This window comes from Microcaecilia unicolor, chromosome 1, assembly GCF_901765095.1.
Source record: "Microcaecilia unicolor chromosome 1, aMicUni1.1, whole genome shotgun sequence".
Classification (NCBI taxonomy): domain Eukaryota; kingdom Metazoa; phylum Chordata; class Amphibia; order Gymnophiona; family Siphonopidae; genus Microcaecilia; species Microcaecilia unicolor.
Genome location: NC_044031.1, coordinates 619155024 through 619176320, shown reverse-complemented (window position 1 = coordinate 619176320; position 21297 = coordinate 619155024). Strand labels below are relative to the sequence as shown.

The following is a 21297-nucleotide window of genomic DNA, read 5'->3' as shown; positions in this document are numbered from 1 at the left end:
CACCCTGCTATAAAGACAGCCAGGGGAGGTAGGGGAGGGAACTAGGGTCACTGGATATCACCCTAGCTGGCAGATGAGGAACTTAGGACCACTGAGTATCATCTAAAACTAGCCCCAACACAGCTACCAGCACACCCCTGGCTCCAATGCCACCAGAAGAATCTGGGACAGGAGCTACCAGCCAGCAATCCAGAGCAGCTGCACGATCCGTCCACCATCCGCTAGGAGACAAGAGAAAATACTGAACATTCAAGGCTGCATGATACCCTTAAGAGGCAGTTTACTTGGAACTATTTTCTCTGTCTCCTTCCGCTGGTAGATGGATACAACCCATTAGTCTGGACTGGTCTGGTAGAGATGACAAGGAGGAAGGCAAATTCTTTGTCAGAGAAAAAAAAATAACTTGCTCCAGTGATAGAAGATGCACCTTCTTCAGCTCTGCAGAGAAAGAGAAACTGCAGGTCCCATGCGACTCAGGTAGGAGGAAGCCACCTGAACATGCAAGGTGGGGTATTGCCAAAGGCTTCTAGAAGTGCCAGGGCTTCAAAGGGGACGTCACCCACATGTGAGAATACATGCCCTGCTTGTCCTCGGAGAAATATTGTAGAATAGTAACAAAACATGTATGTACTGGCACATATAGTTTATCTTAGACAATTTAGAAATGTAAAAGCACTGGGGGGATTAAGGGGGCAACCTCCCCTAATCCCTCTAGTGGAGTGCTACTCAATTTCAGCATGTTTGCCAAAAATTAAACATGCTTGGTAGTAGATGTAAATCTTGACATCGATCTGTTAGGACATTGACATTTAATCCCCTTCTGAAATGAGGAACAAACATGTGTCTTCTACGTACAGCCTAATCTCACCCAAAACACGCCCAGACCATGCCCTCTTTCACACACTCGGGTTTTTGAAGTGCATATCCTGGCTTTGTAAAATGGAAAACAAGACGTTCATGCAAGATAAATGTTTAAAGTACTGGGCTTCAGACCTGCATAAACCATACTCATAAAATGACCACCTATGTCTGTTATTAAAGGTCATGATTCATTTTAATATAAGATCAAGACTTTAAAATAAATATCGAAGAGGAATTGCAGATTAATCATTTTTCATAAAGTCTATATCCCTAAGGGAAATGTTACATAAATCTGTAGAAATTCTACAAGTTCTAGAGAAAGCTATTCTAGCTGTTAAAAAAAGTGTTTTACCATCTGCAGTTTAAAAAGATTTGGGGAACTGGTCAAATAGTGGCAACACAGGAATCTATAGATCTTTTAAATCTTACTGGGACTGGTAAAATATCAAACAGATAAACATGTTCCTGATAAAATGATTCTTATTTTGTTAGTAAACTAAAAGAGATTTTCTTTTGAAGATATTTCTTCCAATTCTCTGTCTTCTGGTTTGAAAGTGAGGATGTACCCAGGTGTTTTTAAGTTCACCCACAAAAGGAGAAGAGTTTCTCTTGCTATGTCCATGTATCCAACATTCCTAGTTAGGAGCTTTATTCTGGCTCAATTTTCCCCATTTGCTGTGAAACATAATAAATGTTAAGTATATTCTCTTACCCAGCTCAACTTAAATTATTTTTTTCTTAGGTTAGTAGCAATTTCTGAGAGAGCTTTTCCAATTGTCACTAATCTGTCTCCCATCAGAAGCACGCAATCCATGTGCAGGTGTCTCCTTACCTCGGTTGGGTTGCCCCTACGAAGCTCTAGCTCAGCCTGGTAATGGCTCACTGCCGCTCTGTGCGCTTTCAGGTCTCCATAGGTAGCAGCCAAAGACACATGAATGACAGCTAACTCCTGATCCGGCTTCCTCAGAGCTTCTGCATTTTTTAACTGCAGGGGAAAAAGGAGAGTAGAGATAAGAATGATGGAAGAATGAGAAGTGAGGAAAAAAGAAAAGCAGAGAGCAGAATAAGAAAAGAGATTACAAAGAGAGAAATACAAAGAAAGAAGAGAACCATATAAAGAAAAGAAAGGAGGAAAACAAGAACACAAAAGCAGATTAGAGTGATGGAAATGAAAATGAAAGAAGAGATGGTCAGAGAGTACTAAGAAAAATGGAGAGGGATGTGAATGGTTGCACATTGTTTTGTAAAATAAATAAATAAATAAATAAATAAATGGAGAAGGGGGAAAAAAAGGAGACAAGAGTGGAAAGAATGAAAACACAACAAACAAAATGAAGGGAAAGGAGAAAAAAAATGTGGGAGGGGTGAAATGAAAATGAGAACGTAAAAAAAGTCAATAAAACACACATTGCTCACATTCTGCTGGGATCAGCTCATCCCTCTCAAGGTCTATCCCAGCAAAGCAACCCTAAAAACTAAGAATGTTTTCCTCTGCTGTTCCTTCTTCACCACTGACCCAGTCCACCCCATCATCAGAAGGCTCTATTCCCAGAACGGCAGCCCTAGAGATTCAGGGTCTCTCCCCTTTACCACTCCAAGGGCCCATCCCCAGAATGGCGATGTTATAACCTTGGTTCAATCTTCCTTCCTTCTCCACTTACCTTTTAGACTAACCTATAACAGAAAAGCCAATGATCTGCCCCCTTCAAGAGTCTTTAACTTGAATGGTTGCCCAGGAGACCTATGACCAGTTCCTGCCAAGACCTGAGCCCAAAATGGCAGCACCCGGAATCTGATCTATCCCCCGTGCCTCTCCTCCTCATACACCATCCCCAGATGGCAATACTGGGTATACAAGATCAACTACACAACTATATTAGGAGTTACTACCAGAATGAAGACAGATGCATAATGTAGGGCTTGGTGTGCACATGACAAGTGAGGTATCAGAAGAGATGAAGGTAAAGGGAATAGGGCAGGAGAACTTGTAAGAAAGACTCTCTCCTGTCCTTGGCTTTCATCCTTAGGAAAATCTATTCCTAACAAAAAGACACTAAGGTTCATAATTACCGCACCATGCAGGCACCCAATAACAGTGTATGACTGCATTGAGTGGCAAAGAAGGAATTGGGGTAGCCTACATGGTGACCATGCTTAAAACTAAATCTCAATAAACATGGGGAAAACAGAATTTTTGAATAGTGAATTCACTAGCTTTGGCACCTATGTGGATTATTAGGAAGTCTAGTAATATACTACTAAAGCCACAATATGATAGGAAAGGGAGAAGGAGGAAGATTAAGGAGGACAATGGCATCAAAAGGGTTAAAAACTCAAGTGAGTAACATGAGGGCTGAGAAGCTAGGATTAGGTTGAATACAGGAATGTGTGCACTTATCTACCTGAAATAGAAACATAAGAATACCCATACTGGGTCAGACAAATGGTCCATCTAGCCCCGTTTCCAACAGTGGCCAATCCAGGTTACAAATACCTGGCAGAAACCCAAATAATACCAACACTCTATTCTACCAATCCCAGGGCAAGCAGTGGCTTCCTCATGTCTATCTCAATAGCAGACTACAAACCTTGCCTTCAGGAAACTTGTCCAAGCCTTTTTTAAACTCAGAAACACTAAATGCTGTTACCACATCCTATGGCAATGAGTTCCGGAGCTTAACTATTCTTTGGGTGAAAAAATATTTCCTCTTATTATTTATTTTTAAAGTATTTCCAAGTAATTTCATTGAGTGTCCCCTGGTCTTTTTTTTTTTTCCCAAAAAGTACAATCAATTCACTTCTACCCACTCTATACTACACAGGATTTTGTAGACCTCGAGCCCTAATCTCTTTAGCCTTTGCTCATATGAGAGGAGTTCAATCCCTTTTATCATTTTGGTCGCTCTTCTTTGAACCTTTCCTAATTCTGCTATATCTTCTTTGAGATATGGTGACCAGAACTGAACACAATTCTCAAGGTGAGGTCACATGTGATACAAAGGCATCGTAATATTCTTGGTCTTATTTGCATTCCTTTCCTAATTCACAGCATCCTGTTTGCTATTTTGTCTGCCGCAGCACACTACACAGAAGGTTTCAGCATATTGTCTACAACACCACCTAGATCTTTTTCTTGGGTGTTGACCCCCCAAGGTGGACCCTAACACCAGGTAACTATGATTTGGATTATTCTTCCCAACGTGCATCACTTTGCATTTGTCCACATTAAATTTCATCTGCCATTTCGTTAGGTCTTCCTGCAATTTTTCACAGTCCGCATATGTTTTATGAAATGTAGAAAAATAGAAACATGATGGCAGATAAGGGCCAAATGGCCCATCCTCAGTAACCACTAACTCCTCCTTTTCCTAAAAGATTCCACATGCCTGTCCCATGCTTTCTTTATATTCAGACAGTCCTTGTCTCTATGACCTCCAACAAGAGACCATTCCTACGAGTCCCATCACCCTTTCTGTGAAAGATTATTTTCTTAGGTTACTCCTGAGCCCATTTCCTCTTGACTTCAATCCTATGCCCTTTCATTCAATCTTGAATAAGCTCTCTGTGTCTTGATACTGAACCACACCATTCGGTGATCACTAGATGCCAAATGATCCCCCACCATAACGTCAGAACCACCAAGTCTAGAATAGCTCTAACCTGCGTGGGTTCTATTACCAACTGATGGAACAACTCTTCCTGTAGAGAAAGTGAAGATACATACCTGTAGCAGGTATTCTCCGAGTACAGTAGGCTGATTGTTCTCACGACTGGGTCGGCGTCCATGGCGGCCCAGGAACGGAAATCTTCCATAGCAACAAAAATTTGCTAGAGCCTTCGAGCGAGAGGGGCGTGCGCACCGCGCACATCTTCCCGCCCATCGCATGAGAGCCCCAATCAGTTAGGTAAGAAAGCAATAACAAGGAGAAGGACAACTCCAAAGGGGAGGTGGGCGGGTATGTGAGAACAATCAGCCTGCTGTCCGCGGAGAATACCTGCTACAGGTATGTATCTTTGCTTTCTCTGAGGACAAGCAGGCTGCTTGTTCTCACGACTGGGGTATCCCTAGCACCCAGGCTCACTGAAAACAACAAAGAAAGGTTAATTGGGCCTCGCAACGGCGAGGACATAACAAGGATTGACCTATGAAGTAGAACATCTAACTGAGAGTGCAGCCTGGAACAGAATAAAAATGGGCCTAGGGGGGTGGAGTTGGATTCTAAACACCAAACAGATTCTGCAGCACCGACTGCCCGAACCCACTGTCGCGTCGGGTATCCTGCTGGAGGCAGTAGTGAAATGTGAATGTGTGGATTGATGACCATGTCGCAGCCTTGCAAATCTCTTCTATAGTGACTGACTACAAGTGGGCCACCGACGCTGCCATGGCTCTAACACTATGAGCCGTGACATGACCCTCAAGAGTCAGCCCAGCTTGGGCATAAGTGAAGGAAATGCAATCTGCTAGCCAACTGGAAGTAGTGCGTTTCCCAACTGCGACTCCCTTTCTGTTGGGATTAAAAGAAACAAACATTTGGGCGGACTGTGTGAAGGGGCTATTCTGCTCCACATAGAAGGCCAATGCTCTCTTGCTGTCCAAGGTGTGCAACTGACGTTCAGCAGGGCGGACATGAGGACGGGGAAAAAATGTTGGCAAGACAACTGACTGGTTCAGATGGAACTCCGACACCACCTTCGGCAAGAACTTAGGGTGCGTGCGGAGGACTACTCTGTTGTGATGAAACTTTAGATAATGAGCATGCACTAACAAGGCATGAAGCTCACTGACCCTATGAGCTGAAGTAACAGCCACCAAGAAAATGACCTTCCAGGTCAAGTACCTCAGATAGCAGGAATTCAGTTGATAAGCACTAATTGCGCTAAGATGAACTCTTACGGAGTTGGTCTTGAGACCAGACTCCGATAAGTGTAGAAGGTATTCAAGCAGGATCTGTGTAGGACAAGAGCAAGGATCTAGGGCCTTGCTATCACGGCAAACCTCCTCCATTTGAAAAAGTAGCACCTCTTCATGGAATCTTCCCTGGAAGCAAGCAAAACCTGAGAGACACCCTCAGAAAGACCCAAGGAAGCGAATTCTACGCTCTCAACATCCAGGCCGTGAGAGCCAGAGACTGGAGGTTGGGATGCAGAAGTGCCCCCTCGTTCTGAGTGATGAGGGTTGGAAAACAGTCCAATCTCCACGGTTCTTCGGAGGACAACTCCAGAAGAAGAGGGAACCAAATCTGACGCGGCCAGAAGGAAGCAATCAGAACCATGGTTCCGCAGTCTTGCTGGAGTTTCAGCAAAGTCTTCCCCACCAGAGGTATGGGAGGATATGTGTACAGAAGGCCCTTCCCCCAATGTAGGAGAAAAGCATCCGACGCGAGTCTGTCGTGGGCCTGAAGTCTGGAACAGAACTGAGGGACTTTGGGATTGACTTGAGTGGCAAAAAGATCCACCGAGGGGGTGCCCCACTCTCGGAAGATCTTGCGTAGAACGCCCGAATTCAGCGACCACTCGTGAGGTTGCATTATCCTGCTCAACCAGTTGGTCAGACTGTTGTTTACACCTGCCAGGCATGTGGCCTTGGGAAACATGCCGTAACGGCAAGCCCACAGCCACATCCTGACGGCTTCCCAACACAGGGGGCGAGATCCGGTGCCCCCCTGCTTGTTGATGTAGTACATCGCAACCTGATTGTCTGTCTGAATTTGGATAATTTGATAGGACAGCCGATCTCTGAAAACCTTTAGAGCGTTCCAGACCGCTCGCAACTCCAGGAGATTGATCTGAAGACCTCTTTCCTGGAGGGACCAAACTCCTTCAGTGTGAAGCCCATCTACATGAGCTCCCCACCCTAGGAGGGATGCATCCGTTGTCAGCACTTTTTGTGGCTGAGGAATTTGAAAAGGACGTCCCAAGGTCAAATTGGACCGAATTGTCCATCACTGAAGGGAATTGTGAAAATCAGTGGACAGCTAGATTGCATCCTCTAGATCCCCTGCAGCTTGATTCCACTGAGAAGCTAGGGTCCACTGAGCTGATCTCATGTGAAGATGAGCCATGGGTGTCACATGGACTGTGGAGGCCATATGGCCTAGAAGTCTCAACATCTGCCGAGCTGTGATCTGCTGAGACACCCTGGCCATGGAAACTAGAGAGAGAAGATTGTCTGCTCTCGCTTCTGGAAGATAGGCACAAGCCATCTGCAAGTCCAGCAGAGCTCCTATAAAATTCCAGTTTCTGAACAGGGAAAAGATGGGACGGGTAATTTATGACAAACATGAGGAGCTCCAGGAGTTGAATAGTCATCTGCATGGACTGTAGAGCTCCTGCCTCTGAAGTGTTCTTCACCAGCCAATTGTCAAGATAAGGGAACACATGCACTCCCAGTCTGCGTAGCGACGCTGCAACTACTGCCAGGCATTTTATAAAGACCCTGGGCGCAGACGCCAGACCAAAAGGCAGCACTTCCTGTGAGCTGAAAGTATTGGGATGTGTGTATAAGCATCCTTTAAGTCCAGAGAGCATAGCCAATCATTTTCCTGAATCATGGGAAGAAGGGTGCCCATGGAAACCATCCTGAACTTTTGAAGGACTAGGAATTTGTTCAGGGCCCTTAGGTCTAGGATGGGACACATCCCCCCTGTTTTCTTTTGTACAAGAAAGTGCCTGGAATAGAATCCCAGCCCTTCTTGCCCTGGTGGAATGGGCTCGACCACATTGGCGCTGAGAAGGGCAAAGAGTTCCTCTACAAGTATCTGCCTGTGCTGGAAGCTGAAGGACTGAGCTCCCTGTGGGCAATTTGGAGGTTTGGATATCGAATTGAGAGAGTATCCTAACTGGACTATTTGAAGAACCCACCGGTCGGAGGTTACGAGAGGCCACCTTTGGTGAAAACGTTTTAACCTCCCTCCGACTGGCAAGTCGTCTGGCACAGACACTTTTACAGTAGCTATGCTGAACTGGAGCCAGTCAAAAGCTCGTCCCTTGCTTCTGCTGGGGAGCCGCAGGGGCCTGCCTTGGCGCACACTGTTGACGAGAACGAGCGCGCTGGGGATGAGCCTGAGAAGGCTGTCGGGGAGGATTGTACCTACGCTTATTATAAGCATAGGGAGCATTCTTCCTTCACCGGAAAAATCGTCTACCTGATGAGGTAGTAGCAGAAGGCGCCTGGCAGGAGAGATTGTCCATAGCGGCTTCCCGCTGAGTGATCTGATCAACCACTTGTTCGACTCTCACCAAAAATATTATCCCCCCAGCAAGGGACATCCGCAATCTGCTGATGAACTCGATTGTGCAGGTCAGAGGCATGCAGGCTTGAGAGTCTGCGCATCATTATACCTTGGGCAGCGGTTCTAGATGCAACATCAAAAGAATTGTAAGCACCCCTGGACAGGAATTTACGAAACACCTTCTGCTGCCTGACCACCTCCTGAAAAGGCTCGGCCTGCTCCGGAGGAAGCTTATCAACCAAGTCCGCCAGTTGCTTCACCGTGTTCCGCAAGTGAATGCTCATGTAGAGCTGATAAGATTGAATTTTGGCCACGAGCATAGAGGACTGATAGGCCTTTCTCCCAAAAGAGTCCAGGGTTCGAGATTCTCGCCCCGGGGGCACCGAGGCAAAGTCTCTAGAACTCCTGGCTCTCTTGAGAGCGGAATCCACAACCATAGAGTCGTGAGGTAACTGCGACTTCATCAGCTCAGGTTCTCCATGAATCCGATATTGGGACTCAGCTTTCTTGGGAATGGTGGGATTACTTAGTGGTTTCATCTAGTCTCGCATAAGAGTCTCCTTGAGCACATTATGCAAAGGAACCGTGGATGACTCCTTAGGTGGCGAAGGATAATCAAGGACCTCGAGCATCTCAGTCCTGGGCTCATCCTCAGATACCACAGGGAAGGGAATAGCTACAGACATCTCCCAAACAAATGAAGAGAAAGACAGACTCTCTGGGGGAGAAAGCTTCCTTTCTGAAGAAGGAGTAGGATCAGAGGGAAGACCACAAGACTCCTCAGAAGAGAAATACCTGGGATCTTGCCCTTCATCCCACAAGGCATCCTCATCGGTATCGGACAAGAGTTCCTTAACTGCAGTCCGAAACCAAGCCCGTTTCAACGCCGAGGAACCGTGTCTTCGATGGCGATGTCGAGAAGTAGACTCCCATGCCAGCGGCGATGAAGCTCCCTCTAGCGATGTTGTCGGGGAGTCGACCTGGGTGGCAGCCGAGGCCGATGCCACAGGCGGCACCAGCATCAGAGACATCACCACAGGCGGAGAGCCAGCTGCCGCTTCCATCGACGGTACGGAGGGCGCAAGCACCCCCGGTAACGGAGCAGACTGACGCAGCAACCCTTCCAGAAGACGTGGAAGAATAGCTCGGATGCGCTCATCCAGAGTCGCTGTCGAGGAAGGCTGCAGGGTCGGTGCAGGAATCTGCGGCAGAATCTGTAGAGGTTGAGGAGGCGCTACCGGGCTGCCCGACGACTGACACCTCTTGGATGGAGGGTGAGCGCTCCTCCTGGCGTCGACACTTCACGGGTGCCGAATCCTTCGATGCCCCGTAGCTCCCAGTACCGTGCTTAGGAGACCGATGATGGTGCTTCTTAGCCTTCACTCGATGCACGTCATCAATACTCCTCGGTACCGACGAGGAGGATGTGGAATCCACACACCTCCTTGGGGTCGGGTCCGAAAGTGGTCGGTCCCGGTGAGCCTGTCCAGCAGGAGTCTTCGAGACAGGTGGAGACCCACTCGACGGCTCACTGCTCCCAACGTGTGATGGTCTCCGGACAGCCATTACCTGCGCTCCTGAGGTTGATGCCATCCCCGGTGCCGACATCGACGCCGCCAAGGAACCGGACGAAGCTCCGAAAAGTCAGTTCGAAAGAGCTTGTCTCGACGCCTGTGTCCGCTTTTTCAAGCTAAGACACAACTTACATGCATCTGGGCGAGGGTCGGGCCCAAGGCACTGAAGACACCATGCACGGGGGTCGGTACCCGAGATCATCCGGTTTCACCAAGTACACTTCTTGAAGCCGCTGGGAGTCCTCGATGACATGGATGGAAAAATAGTGGCGGCGAAGTCAAAATTCTCGATTGTGCCAATAAAAAAGGCACAAAAATGAGAAACGCATACGTGCGGCCTAAGAGGGCCGCGACGAAAACGAAAGGAAACTTAAAGGGACCAAACTAAGAAATAAAGGAGTTTTTTGTTTTTTTTAAACTGTATAGACAGGGCAAGAAAAAAAAAACTAAACAGGAAGAGAAAAAATAGCAAATAGACGGCAAAAAACCGAAGGCTCTTTCACTGGTCTGTGGAGGGAGAACAACAAGCAGCCACCCTCTACCACAGAAAAAGAAAGAACTGATCGGGGCTCTCGCGCAACAGGCAGGAAGATCGGTGCGCACGCCCTGCACACTCAAAGGCTCTAGCAAACTTTTGTTGCTATAGAAGATTTCCGTTCCTGGGCCGCCGTGGATGCCGACCCAGTTGTGAGAACAAGCAGCCTGCTTGTCCTCCGAGAATCCAAGATCCCTTTGCTTCTAGAGGACCCTGCAGCAGGGACGCCCCAAATCAACATTCAACATATTAAAATCACCTATCAGTAATACTTCCCTTTTCCTAGCTATCTTCTGAATGCCTTCAATCAAATCTCTGTCCATTTCTTCTGACTGTGAAGGAGGCCTGCATATCACACCAAGTACATGCATTTATCAATCCCTCTTTCCAGTTTAACCCACAGTGCTTCTTCCTTGAATAGTTTTGTGTCATCTACAAATTTAATCACCTCACTTGTTCCGATTTCCAGATCATTTATAAATATGTTAAATAGCACCGGTGCCAATACAGCACTCTACTATTCAACATCCTCCTTTGAGAGAAATGGCCATTTAACCCTACTCTCTGTTTTCTGTCCAATAACCAATTCCTAATCCACACCAGAACATTGCCTCCTATCCATGACTTTAATTTTCTCACAAGTCTCTCATAAGGAACTTTGTCAAAAGCTTTCTGAAAATCTAAATACAGTACATCAACTGGTTCACCTTAATCCACATGTTTATACATGACTTCAAAGAAATGAAGCAAATTGGTGAGGCAAGACTTCCCTTGGCTACATCCAAGCAGACTCTGTCCCATTAAACCATGTTTATCTATTTGTTACATAATTCTATTCTTTATAATAGTTTCCACTATTTTGCCCAGAACTGATGTCAGGCTTACCGGTTTGTAATTTCCCAGACCACCCCGAAACCCTTTTTAAAAATCAGTGTTACATTGGCCCACTTTTCAACCTTCAGGTACTACAGACAATTTCAATGACAGGTTACAGATTACTACAGCAGATCAGCAATTTCTTGCGAGTTCTTTCCATACCCTTGGATGCAAGCCATACGGTCTAGGTGATTTACTGCTCTTTGTCGATTTGGCTCAGTACATTTTCCAGGTTGAAAACTAGCCAGGATAGATGGACCAGATGGATGCATGGAAACAATGGCAAATAACCAATGTTCTCTTGGTAACATAAGTAAGATGAAGGTAGGCAAGAGGGGCTTTACAACATCCGTAAAATCCGCCCCTTTCTTTCCGAGCACTCTACCAAAACCCTCATCCAAACCCTTGTCACCTCTCGTTTAGACTACTGCAATCTGCTTCTTGCTGGCCTCCCACTTAGTCACCTCTCCCCTCTCCAGTCGGTTCAAAACTCTGCTGCCCATCTCATCTTCCGCCAGGGTCGCTTTACTCATACTACCCCTCTCCTCAAGACCCTTCACTAGCTCCCTATCCGTTTTCGCATCCTGTTCAAACTTCTTCTACTAACCTATAAATGTATTCACTCTGCTGCTCCCCAGTATCTCTCCACACTCGTCCTTCCCTACACCCCTTCCCGTGCACTCCGCTCCATGGATAAATCCTTCTTATCTGTTCCCTTCTCCACTACTGCCAACTCCAGACTTCGCGCCTTCTGTCTCGCTGCACCCTACGCCTGGAATAAACTTCCTGAGCCCCTACGTCTTGCCCCATCCTTGGCAACCTTTAAATCTAGACTGAAAGCCCACCTCTTTAACATTGCTTTTGACTTGTAACCACTTGTAACCACTCGCCTCCACCTACCCTCCTCTCTTCCTTCCCGTCCACATTAATTGATTTGATTACTTTATTTATTTTTTGTCTATTAGATTGTAAGCTCTTTGAGCAGGGACTGTCTTTCTTCTATGTTTGTGCAGCGCTGCGTATGCCTTGTAGCGCTATAGAAATGCTAAATAGTAGTAGTAGTAGGGGCTGTGAGGAGACATGAGGGCAGAGACCCAAAATGGAGACGGAGAGTATAGGACAGGAGGGCTTATAGGAAAAGATGATGGTAGAGATCAGGAGTGGTTCTAGGAAAAGATCAGGACCGAGTAATAAGGCAGTGGCTAAGAGACCACAGGGTGTTCTAGGAAGTCCTGAACTTTCTCAGGTTCCTGCAACAGACAATTCACTGTGATCTTGTCCAGTGTAAGAAGGCTCTGATGTATACCACAAACCCTACTCTTCATTAAATTCAAACTTTTACCTTCCATTATTGTAAAATTACCTGCATTTTGTAGGCCTCAAGAGCCTTATTATAGCAGCTCACTTTACAGAAGAGGTCTCCTAGCTGCTCATACACAGTCATGGCTCTCTCCAGGTCTTCTTCTGCTAGCTCTGCCAATGTCTCTTCCAAGCTGCACCCTTTGATAGCTGCCAAAGACACCACCAGGGTCAGATCCACAAAAAAAGAAAAGTTTATAATAAGCAAGAAACTTGCACTCTACTGCTCTTCTCCTTGGCTCTTAGTATACGAATATTCAGATAGGAAATTAGATGCAGTCAGACAAAAAAAAAAAAAAAAAACAGGTCAGCGCTGAATCAAGATATTCACTGCTGGTCTGTTTCCGGTGACTGACACTGAGTATCCGGTTTATTTTTGGCCGCTAAGTACACAGCTGGCCAAGCTGATATTCAGCGCTGGCCAGCTAAGTTCACAGTGGCCAAAGATAGACCTGCTATCGATGTGGCCAGATTTGGCCACCAAACGTAGACGCTGATGCACTGAAAATCAGCGGACAGCTAGTTACATTGCATGATAACACCAGCTATTTGCTAACCACTAAGCAGGAGACAGCCAAGAATCTCCGCTGAATACTGGCGGATCACTGACTAAATACCATTTAACTGGCCAGGTGCCGCTCTTGGATGGTTAAATGGTTTTGAACATCAGCCGGTTTGTGATTATCTCAGGCTTTAACCCTCAGTACCCTAGCTAAAGATCTTTTGTACTTTCTCCAGTCTATACATGTTCCAAACAATAGATAAGAATTTATGGGCTCCACATGCATGCCTCATTTTTGTGGTCACATTCCCGACCAGTTATTAAATTATTCATATCCTGCTTCCTCTGTATACTCACTCAAGAGTATCCATGCTGTCACAGATCTTTCCTGCCACCAATTTGTGAGCTGGAAAGTGACCAGCTTGGGAGAAAAAGCCCACAAACAAACATTTCCCTGATTTCTTTTTTTTTTTGGGGGGGGGGGGGGGGGGTGTGGAGATAAGGTCTTCACAGGTCTTAGACTTACATAAGTACATAAGTACATAAGTAGTGCCATACTGGGAAAGACCAAAGGTCCATCTAGCCCAGCATCCTGTCACCGACAGTGGCCAATCCAGGTCAAGGGCACCTGGCACGCTCCCCAAACGTAAAAACATTCCAGACAAGTTATACCTAAAAATGAGGAATTTTTCCAGTCCATTTAATAGCGGTCTATGGACTTGTCCTTTAGGAATCTATCTAACCCCTTTTTAAACTCCGTCAAGCTAACCGCCCGTACCACGTTCTCCGGCAATGAATTCCAGAGTCTAATTACACGTTGGGTGAAGAAAAATTTTCTCCGATTCGTTTTAAATTTACCACACTGTAGCTTCAACTCATGCCCTCTAGTCCTAGTATTTTTGGATAGCGTGAACAGTCGCTTCACATCCACCCGATCCATTCCACTCATTATTTTATACACTTCTATCATATCTCCCCTCAGCCGTCTCTTCTCCAAGCTGAAAAGCCCTAGCCTTCTCAGCCTCTCTTCATAGGAAAGTCGTCCCATCCCCACTATCATTTTCGTCGCCCTTCGCTGTACCTTTTCCAATTCTACTATATCTTTTTTGAGATACGGAGACCAGTACTGAACACAATACTCCAGGTGCGGTCGCACCATGGAGCGATACAACGGCATTATAACATCCGCACACCTGGACTCCATACCCTTCTTAATAACACCCAACATTCTATTCGCTTTCCTAGCCGCAGCAGCACACTGAGCAGAAGGTTTCAGCGTATCATCGACGACGACACCCAGATCCCTTTCTTGATCCGTAACTCCTAACGCGGAACCTTGCAAGACGTAGCTATAATTCGGGTTCCTCTTACCCACATGCATCACTTTGCACTTGTCAACATTGAACTTCATCTGCCACTTGCACGCCCATTCTCCCAGTCTCGCAAGGTCCTCCTGTAATCGTTCACATTCCTCCTGCGACTTGACGACCCTGAATAATTTTGTGTCATCGGCGAATTTAATTACCTCACTAGTTATTCCCATCTCTAGGTCATTTATAAATACATTAAAAAGCAACGGACCCAGCACAGACCCCTGCGGGACCCCACTAACTACCCTCCTCCACTGAGAATACTGGCCACGCAATCCTACTCTCTGCTTCCTATCTTTCAACCAGTTCTTAATCCATAATAATACCCTACCTCCGATTCCATGACTCTGCAATTTCTTCAGGAGTCTTTCGTGCGGCACTTTGTCAAACGCCTTCTGAAAATCCAGATATACAATATCAACCGGCTCCCCATTGTCCACATGTTTGCTTACCCCCTCAAAAAAATGCATTAGATTGGTGAGGCAAGACTTCCCTTCTCTAAATCCGTGCTGACTTTGTCTCATCAGTCCATGTTTTTGTATATGCTCTGCAATTTTATTCTTAATAATAGCCTCCACCATCTTGCCCGGCACCGACGTCAGACTCACCGGTCTATAATTTCCCGGATCTCCTCTGGAACCTTTCTTAAAAATCGGAGTAACATTGGCTACCCTCCAGTCTTCCGGTATTACACTCGATTTTAGGGACAGATTGCATATTTCTAACAGTAGCTCCGCAAGTTCATTTTTTAGTTCTATTAATACTCTGGGATGAATACCATCAGGTCCCGGTGATTTACTACTCTTCAGCTTGCTGAACTGACCCATTACATCCTCCAAGGTTACAGAGAATTTGTTTAGTTTCTCCGACTCCCCCGCTTCAAATATTCTTTCCGCCACCGGTGTCCCCCCCAAATCCTCCTCGGTGAAGACCGAAGCAAAGAATTCATTTAATTTCTCCGCTACGGCTTTGTCCTCCTTGATCGCCCCTTTAACACCATTTTCGTCCAGCGGCCCAACCGACTCTTTGGCCGGTTTCCTGCTTTTAATGTATCTAAAAAAGTTTTTACTATGTATTTTTGCTTCCAACGCTAATTTCTTCTCAAAGTCCTTTTTTGCCCTCCTTATCTCCGCTTTGCATTTGGCTTGGCATTCCTTATGATCTATCCTGTTACTTTCAGTTGGTTCTCTTCTCCACTTTCTGAAGGATTGTTTTTTGGCTCTAATGATTTCCTTTATCTTACTGTTTAGCCACGCCGGCTGACGTTTAGTCTTTTTTCCCTTTTTTCTAATACGTGGAATATATTTGTCCTGAACCTCCAGGATGGTGTTTTAAACAGCATCCACGCCTGATGCAAGTTTTTTACTCTGCGAGCTGCTCCTTTCAGTCTTTTTTTCACCATTTTTCTCATTTTGTCGTAATCACCCTTTCTATAGTTAAACGCTAGCGTACTTGATTTCCTAGTTTCACTTCCTTCAATGCCAATATCAAAACCGATCATATTATGATCACTGTTATCAAGCGGCCCTCGTATCGTTACCCCCCTGCACTAGATCATGAGCACCACTAAGGACTAAGTCTAGTATTTTTCCTTCTCTTGTCGGCTCCTGAACTAGCTGTTCCATGAAGCTGTCCTTGATTTCATCAAGAAATCTTATGTCCCTTGCGTGTACAGATGTTACATTACCCCAGTCTATATGCGGGTAATTGAAATCCCCCATTATTATTGTGTTGCCCAGTTTGTTTGCGTCCCTGATTTCCTTTAACATTTCCGCATCCGTCTGTTCGTCCTGGCCAGGCGGACGGTAGTACACTCCTATCACTATCCTTTTCCCCTTTGCACATGGAATTTCAATCCACAGTGATTCCAAGGAGTGTTTTGCTTCCTGCAGAATTTTCAATCTATTTGATTCAAGGCTCTCGTTAATATACAATGCTACCCCTCCACCAATCCGATTCACCCTATCATTACGATATAATTTGTACCCCGGTATGACTTGTTTCTGTCCACTCCCTCTGTCAGAGGGGGATAGTTAAGATAGGATGAGAGAATAAAGTTTTATCTGCTGAGATAACTAAGTTTTTTTTGTTTGTTGTTCTATGAGCTGCTCTGGGACTTACTGAGAAAGTATGTCCAGATCAACTTATACCTCACTCTAAAGGTGAGCCAGTCAATTTGTGTATCTGGATTTTCAAAAGGCATTTGACAAAGAACCTCAAGAAATCAGAAAGTCATGGGATAGGAGGTAATGTCCTATAGTGGATTAAAAACTGGTTAAAAGATAGAAAACAGAGAGTAAGGTTAAATGGTCAGTATTCTCAATGCAGAAGAGTAGATAGTGGGGTTCCCCAGGGGTCTGTGTTGGGACCGCTGCTTTTTAACATATTTATAAATACACCATAGCTGCAGGAGTGTGCTCCTCCGGTGCCTCAGCAGAATCCTCTGAGTTTTAAAGACCATTGTACCTCAGAAAAATAAAACTGAAGTAGCAGAAAGTGAGAGGATTAAGTTCTGGGCTTAATTGGTGTGCCATGTGAGATTCACGGCGGCAAGAGCGGCACACAAGGAGAAGGCGAGGCATAGAGCGGGCAAAGATAAAATGGCGGCACCCGCGAGTCCAGCCGACCCAACGATCTCGTCAGCGTGGGTCACAGAGATTACAGCAGAAATGACAGTGGTGTTAGAAGAGCTTTTAGAGAGATGTTTATCACCAATAGATTCTAAGTTGGAACGCCTGCAAGAGCAACTGGAAGACCTGTCTAAGGAATGTGTGGCGTTTCAATCGAGAAAGAGCGCAGTGGAGGATCAAGTTACAGTGGTGGAAAAAGCACAGGGGGCCATGCATAAAAAAATGCTGGAAGCGAAGGTGGAGGACCTGGAAAACAGGTCCAGAAGAAATAACCTGCGGCAGGTGGGGCTCCCTGAGGCCATTCTGGCTAAAAGTTTTCTGGAACAGTGGCTCACGAGAGAGCTTCAATTGCCTGATATTAGTGGACCGCTGAGAATCGAACGTGCTCACAGAATGGGATCACGGCAATCCTTGCCTCAGAAACCCAGAGTGGTTATCCTCAGTGTTTTAAACTTTGTTCACAAGCAAGCTATTCGTATGGGAATATCTCTTCAATATGAGAACCAAAATGCTTTCAGGACTACTCGGCTGGAGTGGCTGCACAACAGAGAGCTTTTGCCCCTATCTGCTCCAAGTTGTTTGCCAGTAAAGTTAAATTTGCATTGATTTACCCTGCCATTTTAAGGATAGTACATGAAGGTGCAACAAATTCTTATACCACAGTGGAGGAAGCGCGGGCCTTTCTCAATCGTCTGCAGGGCAAGGAAGCTTAGAGCACAGGGACTGTAAAGTAACTGGTAATGTTTGAAGAATGAAGAATTTTTTGTGGGGGGTGATTACGGTGTTGTGAAGAGGGGAACATCACTGTAAGTGGGACTGCAATCAACATGAAAGACATTCAGAACTGTAAGAATGAGACATACAAGTTAAAGATTTTTGTTGAGGGTGGGGGACTGTTGCGGGGGTAACTTTGGAGTAAATGTAACTGTCACTCATAAAGGATATGTACGATTGGGTGGGTTCGGGTAAAACTAATGGGGTCTGGTGGTGATATAATGGTTTGATAAGTTGATCAGCAGGGAGGCTGGGGAGGTGTAAGGGGGGGAGAAAGGGTGGTCTAGGGGTATGGAAGTAGGTTGGGAGTTATTACATGAAGTTAAAGAGGTGGAGGTTGGAAATATCCTGGAGATTTGTGTGAAGAGTGGAGGCGATGGCTGGGACGTCTCTGCCCATATAACGTTTTGAGATTCATTGTTTTGGAGGCTGCAGATTTCTTGTCACCATGGTGAAATTAGTAACGTGGAATGTGGGAGGGATTAATTCACCAGTAAAGAGGTCAAAAATTTTACAGCATTTGCAGAGACATAAAATTGATATTGCCCTGTTGCAGGAGACACACCTTAACACTGAGACATGCAAAGCTCAAGACCTGGTGGGTGGGAGAGTGTGTGGCAGCGGCAGCTCAGGGGAAAAAGGGGGGAGTTGCAATTTTGTTTCGAAAGGGAGTTGTGGAGAGTGTGCAAATTTTGACGGCAGACTCAGGGGGCAGATACATATTGGCCAAAGTAGGGATTAATCACCATACGGTGTACATTTGCAATGTCTACGCCCGAAATCAGTATGATAAAAAGTTTTATCAGGCGATGATTGGTGGTCTGGTCTCTTTGGACTCTTCCTCATTGGTGGTGGAGGGGATTTTAAAGCTGTATGGGGCCTGGAGTTAGACAAGTCCTTGCCGGATCCCCACACTTCCTATCATGCTAACAGGGGTCTGCTCCAGATGGGCCATCTGCTGGATCTGGTGGACATATGGAGGGAGCTGCATCCATCTGATAGGGATTTTACTCTTGATTAAGACATGTATTAAGTTATGTCCAATAAAAAAAGGTATCATCTTATTTTCTTTTCCGTTTTATTTTGTTTTATTTCTATTGATTATCTTTAGAAGTGGACTAACATGGCTACCACGCCTTAACTTAGACAAATCAGAGGCATTGTCATCCTCTTCACAAATACAAAGATCATGGGGGTGGAGTTCCCCCTACGCTGGGCATCCACTAGGTTCCAGTATCTGGGGGTTCATTTCTGAATGGATGTTAGGGAATTATATCGTCTTAACATATCGGGCCTTATGGAAGCTACAAGGCAACAGCTGGAATACTGGAAAGATCCACCACTCTCAGTAATGGGTAGAGTTTGATATAGATGGTCCTCGGTGGCTTTGTGCTTCAGACGTTGCCTTTGAGGCTTTTGCAGAAAGATGTATTCGCTGTATAGACTGTTGAGCCGTTTCTGTTGGGCCAACAAGAAACCGAAAATTAATATGGCTTTAATGTTAGGAGACTGGAAGCAGGGAGGTATGGGGTTCCCGAATTTCAGGCGTGTTTACTACGTCATTTGAGGGACTGGTTTGGACAGACTCAATTGTACATGCCCGTGGAGCTGGAGAAGTCGTTTTATGCTCCATACAAGGTAAAATTATGTATCGTACCCGATAATTTTCTTTCCATTAATCATAGCCGATCAATCCATAGACTGGTGGGTTGTGTCCATCTACCAGCAGGTGGAGATAGAGAGCAATCCTTTTGCCTCCCTATATGTGGTCATGTGCTGCCGGAAACTCCTCAGTATGTCGATATCAAAGCTCCATCCGCAGGACTCAGCACTTAGAGAATTACACCCACAAAGGGACACTCTGCCCAGCTCACCACCGCCGAAACGGGGGAGGGGAATCAACCCAGCTCATCCTCACACAAATGGGGGAGGGGAATCCATCCAGCTCATCCCCGCGGAGCGGGGGAGGGACACCACACCCGCCGATGCGGGGGGATCTGGCTTATCCTGCAACCACAACCGCGGGAGGAGCTGACTGACCCTAAGGTACAAAGCTGCCCTACAGCCGCACGAAGCGGGAGGGAGCGCCGGCTGAATTTAGGTCTCAATCCAGCCCCGTAAAACGGAGGGGAGAGGAATGCAGCAGCTCACTGTAACACAAAATCGTCTCAACTCCTGAAGAATCCAATGGAAAAGACTTGAACACGAAGTCCTCCTGAACAGGAACTGAAGACTAAACTTGAACCTGAAATGCAACCAGAATATAAACAGTACAGATATCTGGGAGGGGCTGTGGATTGATCGGCTATGATTAATGGAAAGAAAATTATCAGGTATGATACATAATTTTACCTTCCATATCATCATGCCGATCAATCCATAGACTGGTGGGATGTACCGAAGCAGTACTCACCCAGGGCGGGACACAGAAATCCCTGACCGCAACACTGAAGCTCCAAACCGGGCCTCCGCCCGAGCAGCCACAGTCAAGCGGTAATGTCTGGAGAAGGTATGAGCCAATGCCCAAGTTGCCACCCTACAAATCTCTTCCAAGGAGACGGACCCGGCCTCTGCCATCGAGGCCGCCTGTGCTCTAGTGGAGTGAGCCTTCAGCTGGATAGGCGGCACCTTCCCCGCGGCCACATAAGCCGCTGCAATGGTTTCCTTGACCCATCGTGCCACTGTAGGCTTGGCAGCCTGCAGACCCTTATGAGGACCTGCGAACAGCACAAACAGATGATCCGACTTCCGAAATCATTGGTCACTTCCAAGTATCAGATGACGACTCGTCTCACATCTAGATATTTGTGCTCCTCTGGGTAGTCCTCCCTACGAAAGGAGGGTAGACAGAGCTGCTGATTCACATGGAAGCGAGAAACAATCTTGGGCAGGAAGGAAGGCACTGTGCGAATAGACACTCCTGCCTCAGTGAACTGCAGAAAGGGCTCCCGACATGATAGCGCCTGGAGCTCGGAAACTCTTCTGGCTGAAGTGATAGCCACCAAAAAGACTGCTTTCAACGTCAGGTCTTTCAGAGATGCCCTCGACAAGGGTTCACAAGGCGGCTTCTGCAAGGCTCTTAGCACCAGATTGAGATTCCACGCAGGTACCACATCTGGCTGCGAGGCCAGGGAAGCACCCTTCAGGTGACCCCTGAAGCAAGCAAGAACCGCTACCTGGACCTTAAGGGAACTGAGCGACAGGCCTTTTTCCAGACCTTCTTGCAGGAACGCCAATACTGAAGAAATTGGAGCCGTGAAGGGAGAAAGTGAGCCTGCCTCACACCACGATGCAAAGGTACGCCAAACCCTGGCCTAAGCAGTAGAAGTAGAGCGCTTCCTCGCTCTCAGCATAGTGGCGATGACCTTGTCTGAGAAGCCCTTCTTCCTCAGACGCTGCCGCTCAATAGCCAGGCTGAAAGACCAAAGGGGGAGGGATCCTCCATTACCACGGGACCCTGATGCAACAGGCTCCACTCCTCTGGCAGCTACAGAGGGCCGTCCACTGAGAGCCTGATCAAGTCCGCATACCAGGGACGTCTGGGCCAATCCGGACTCACCAGGATTATCCGGCCCGGATGC

The 21297-nt window shown here is 46.4% G+C and overlaps 1 protein-coding gene across 1 annotated transcript in view; it reads right to left on the bottom strand.

The window, feature by feature from the left end:
* Positions 1 to 21297, bottom strand: part of TONSL (tonsoku like, DNA repair protein) — a 281739-nt gene that overhangs the window by 220070 nt on the left and 40372 nt on the right. The window contains exons 8-9 of the mRNA XM_030220206.1: positions 12445 to 12590; positions 1694 to 1846 (exon numbers count right to left, since the gene is read on the bottom strand). Of these exons, the coding sequence (XP_030076066.1) occupies positions 1694 to 1846; positions 12445 to 12590 (299 nt within the window). The remainder of the gene's footprint in view (positions 1 to 1693; positions 1847 to 12444; positions 12591 to 21297) is intronic.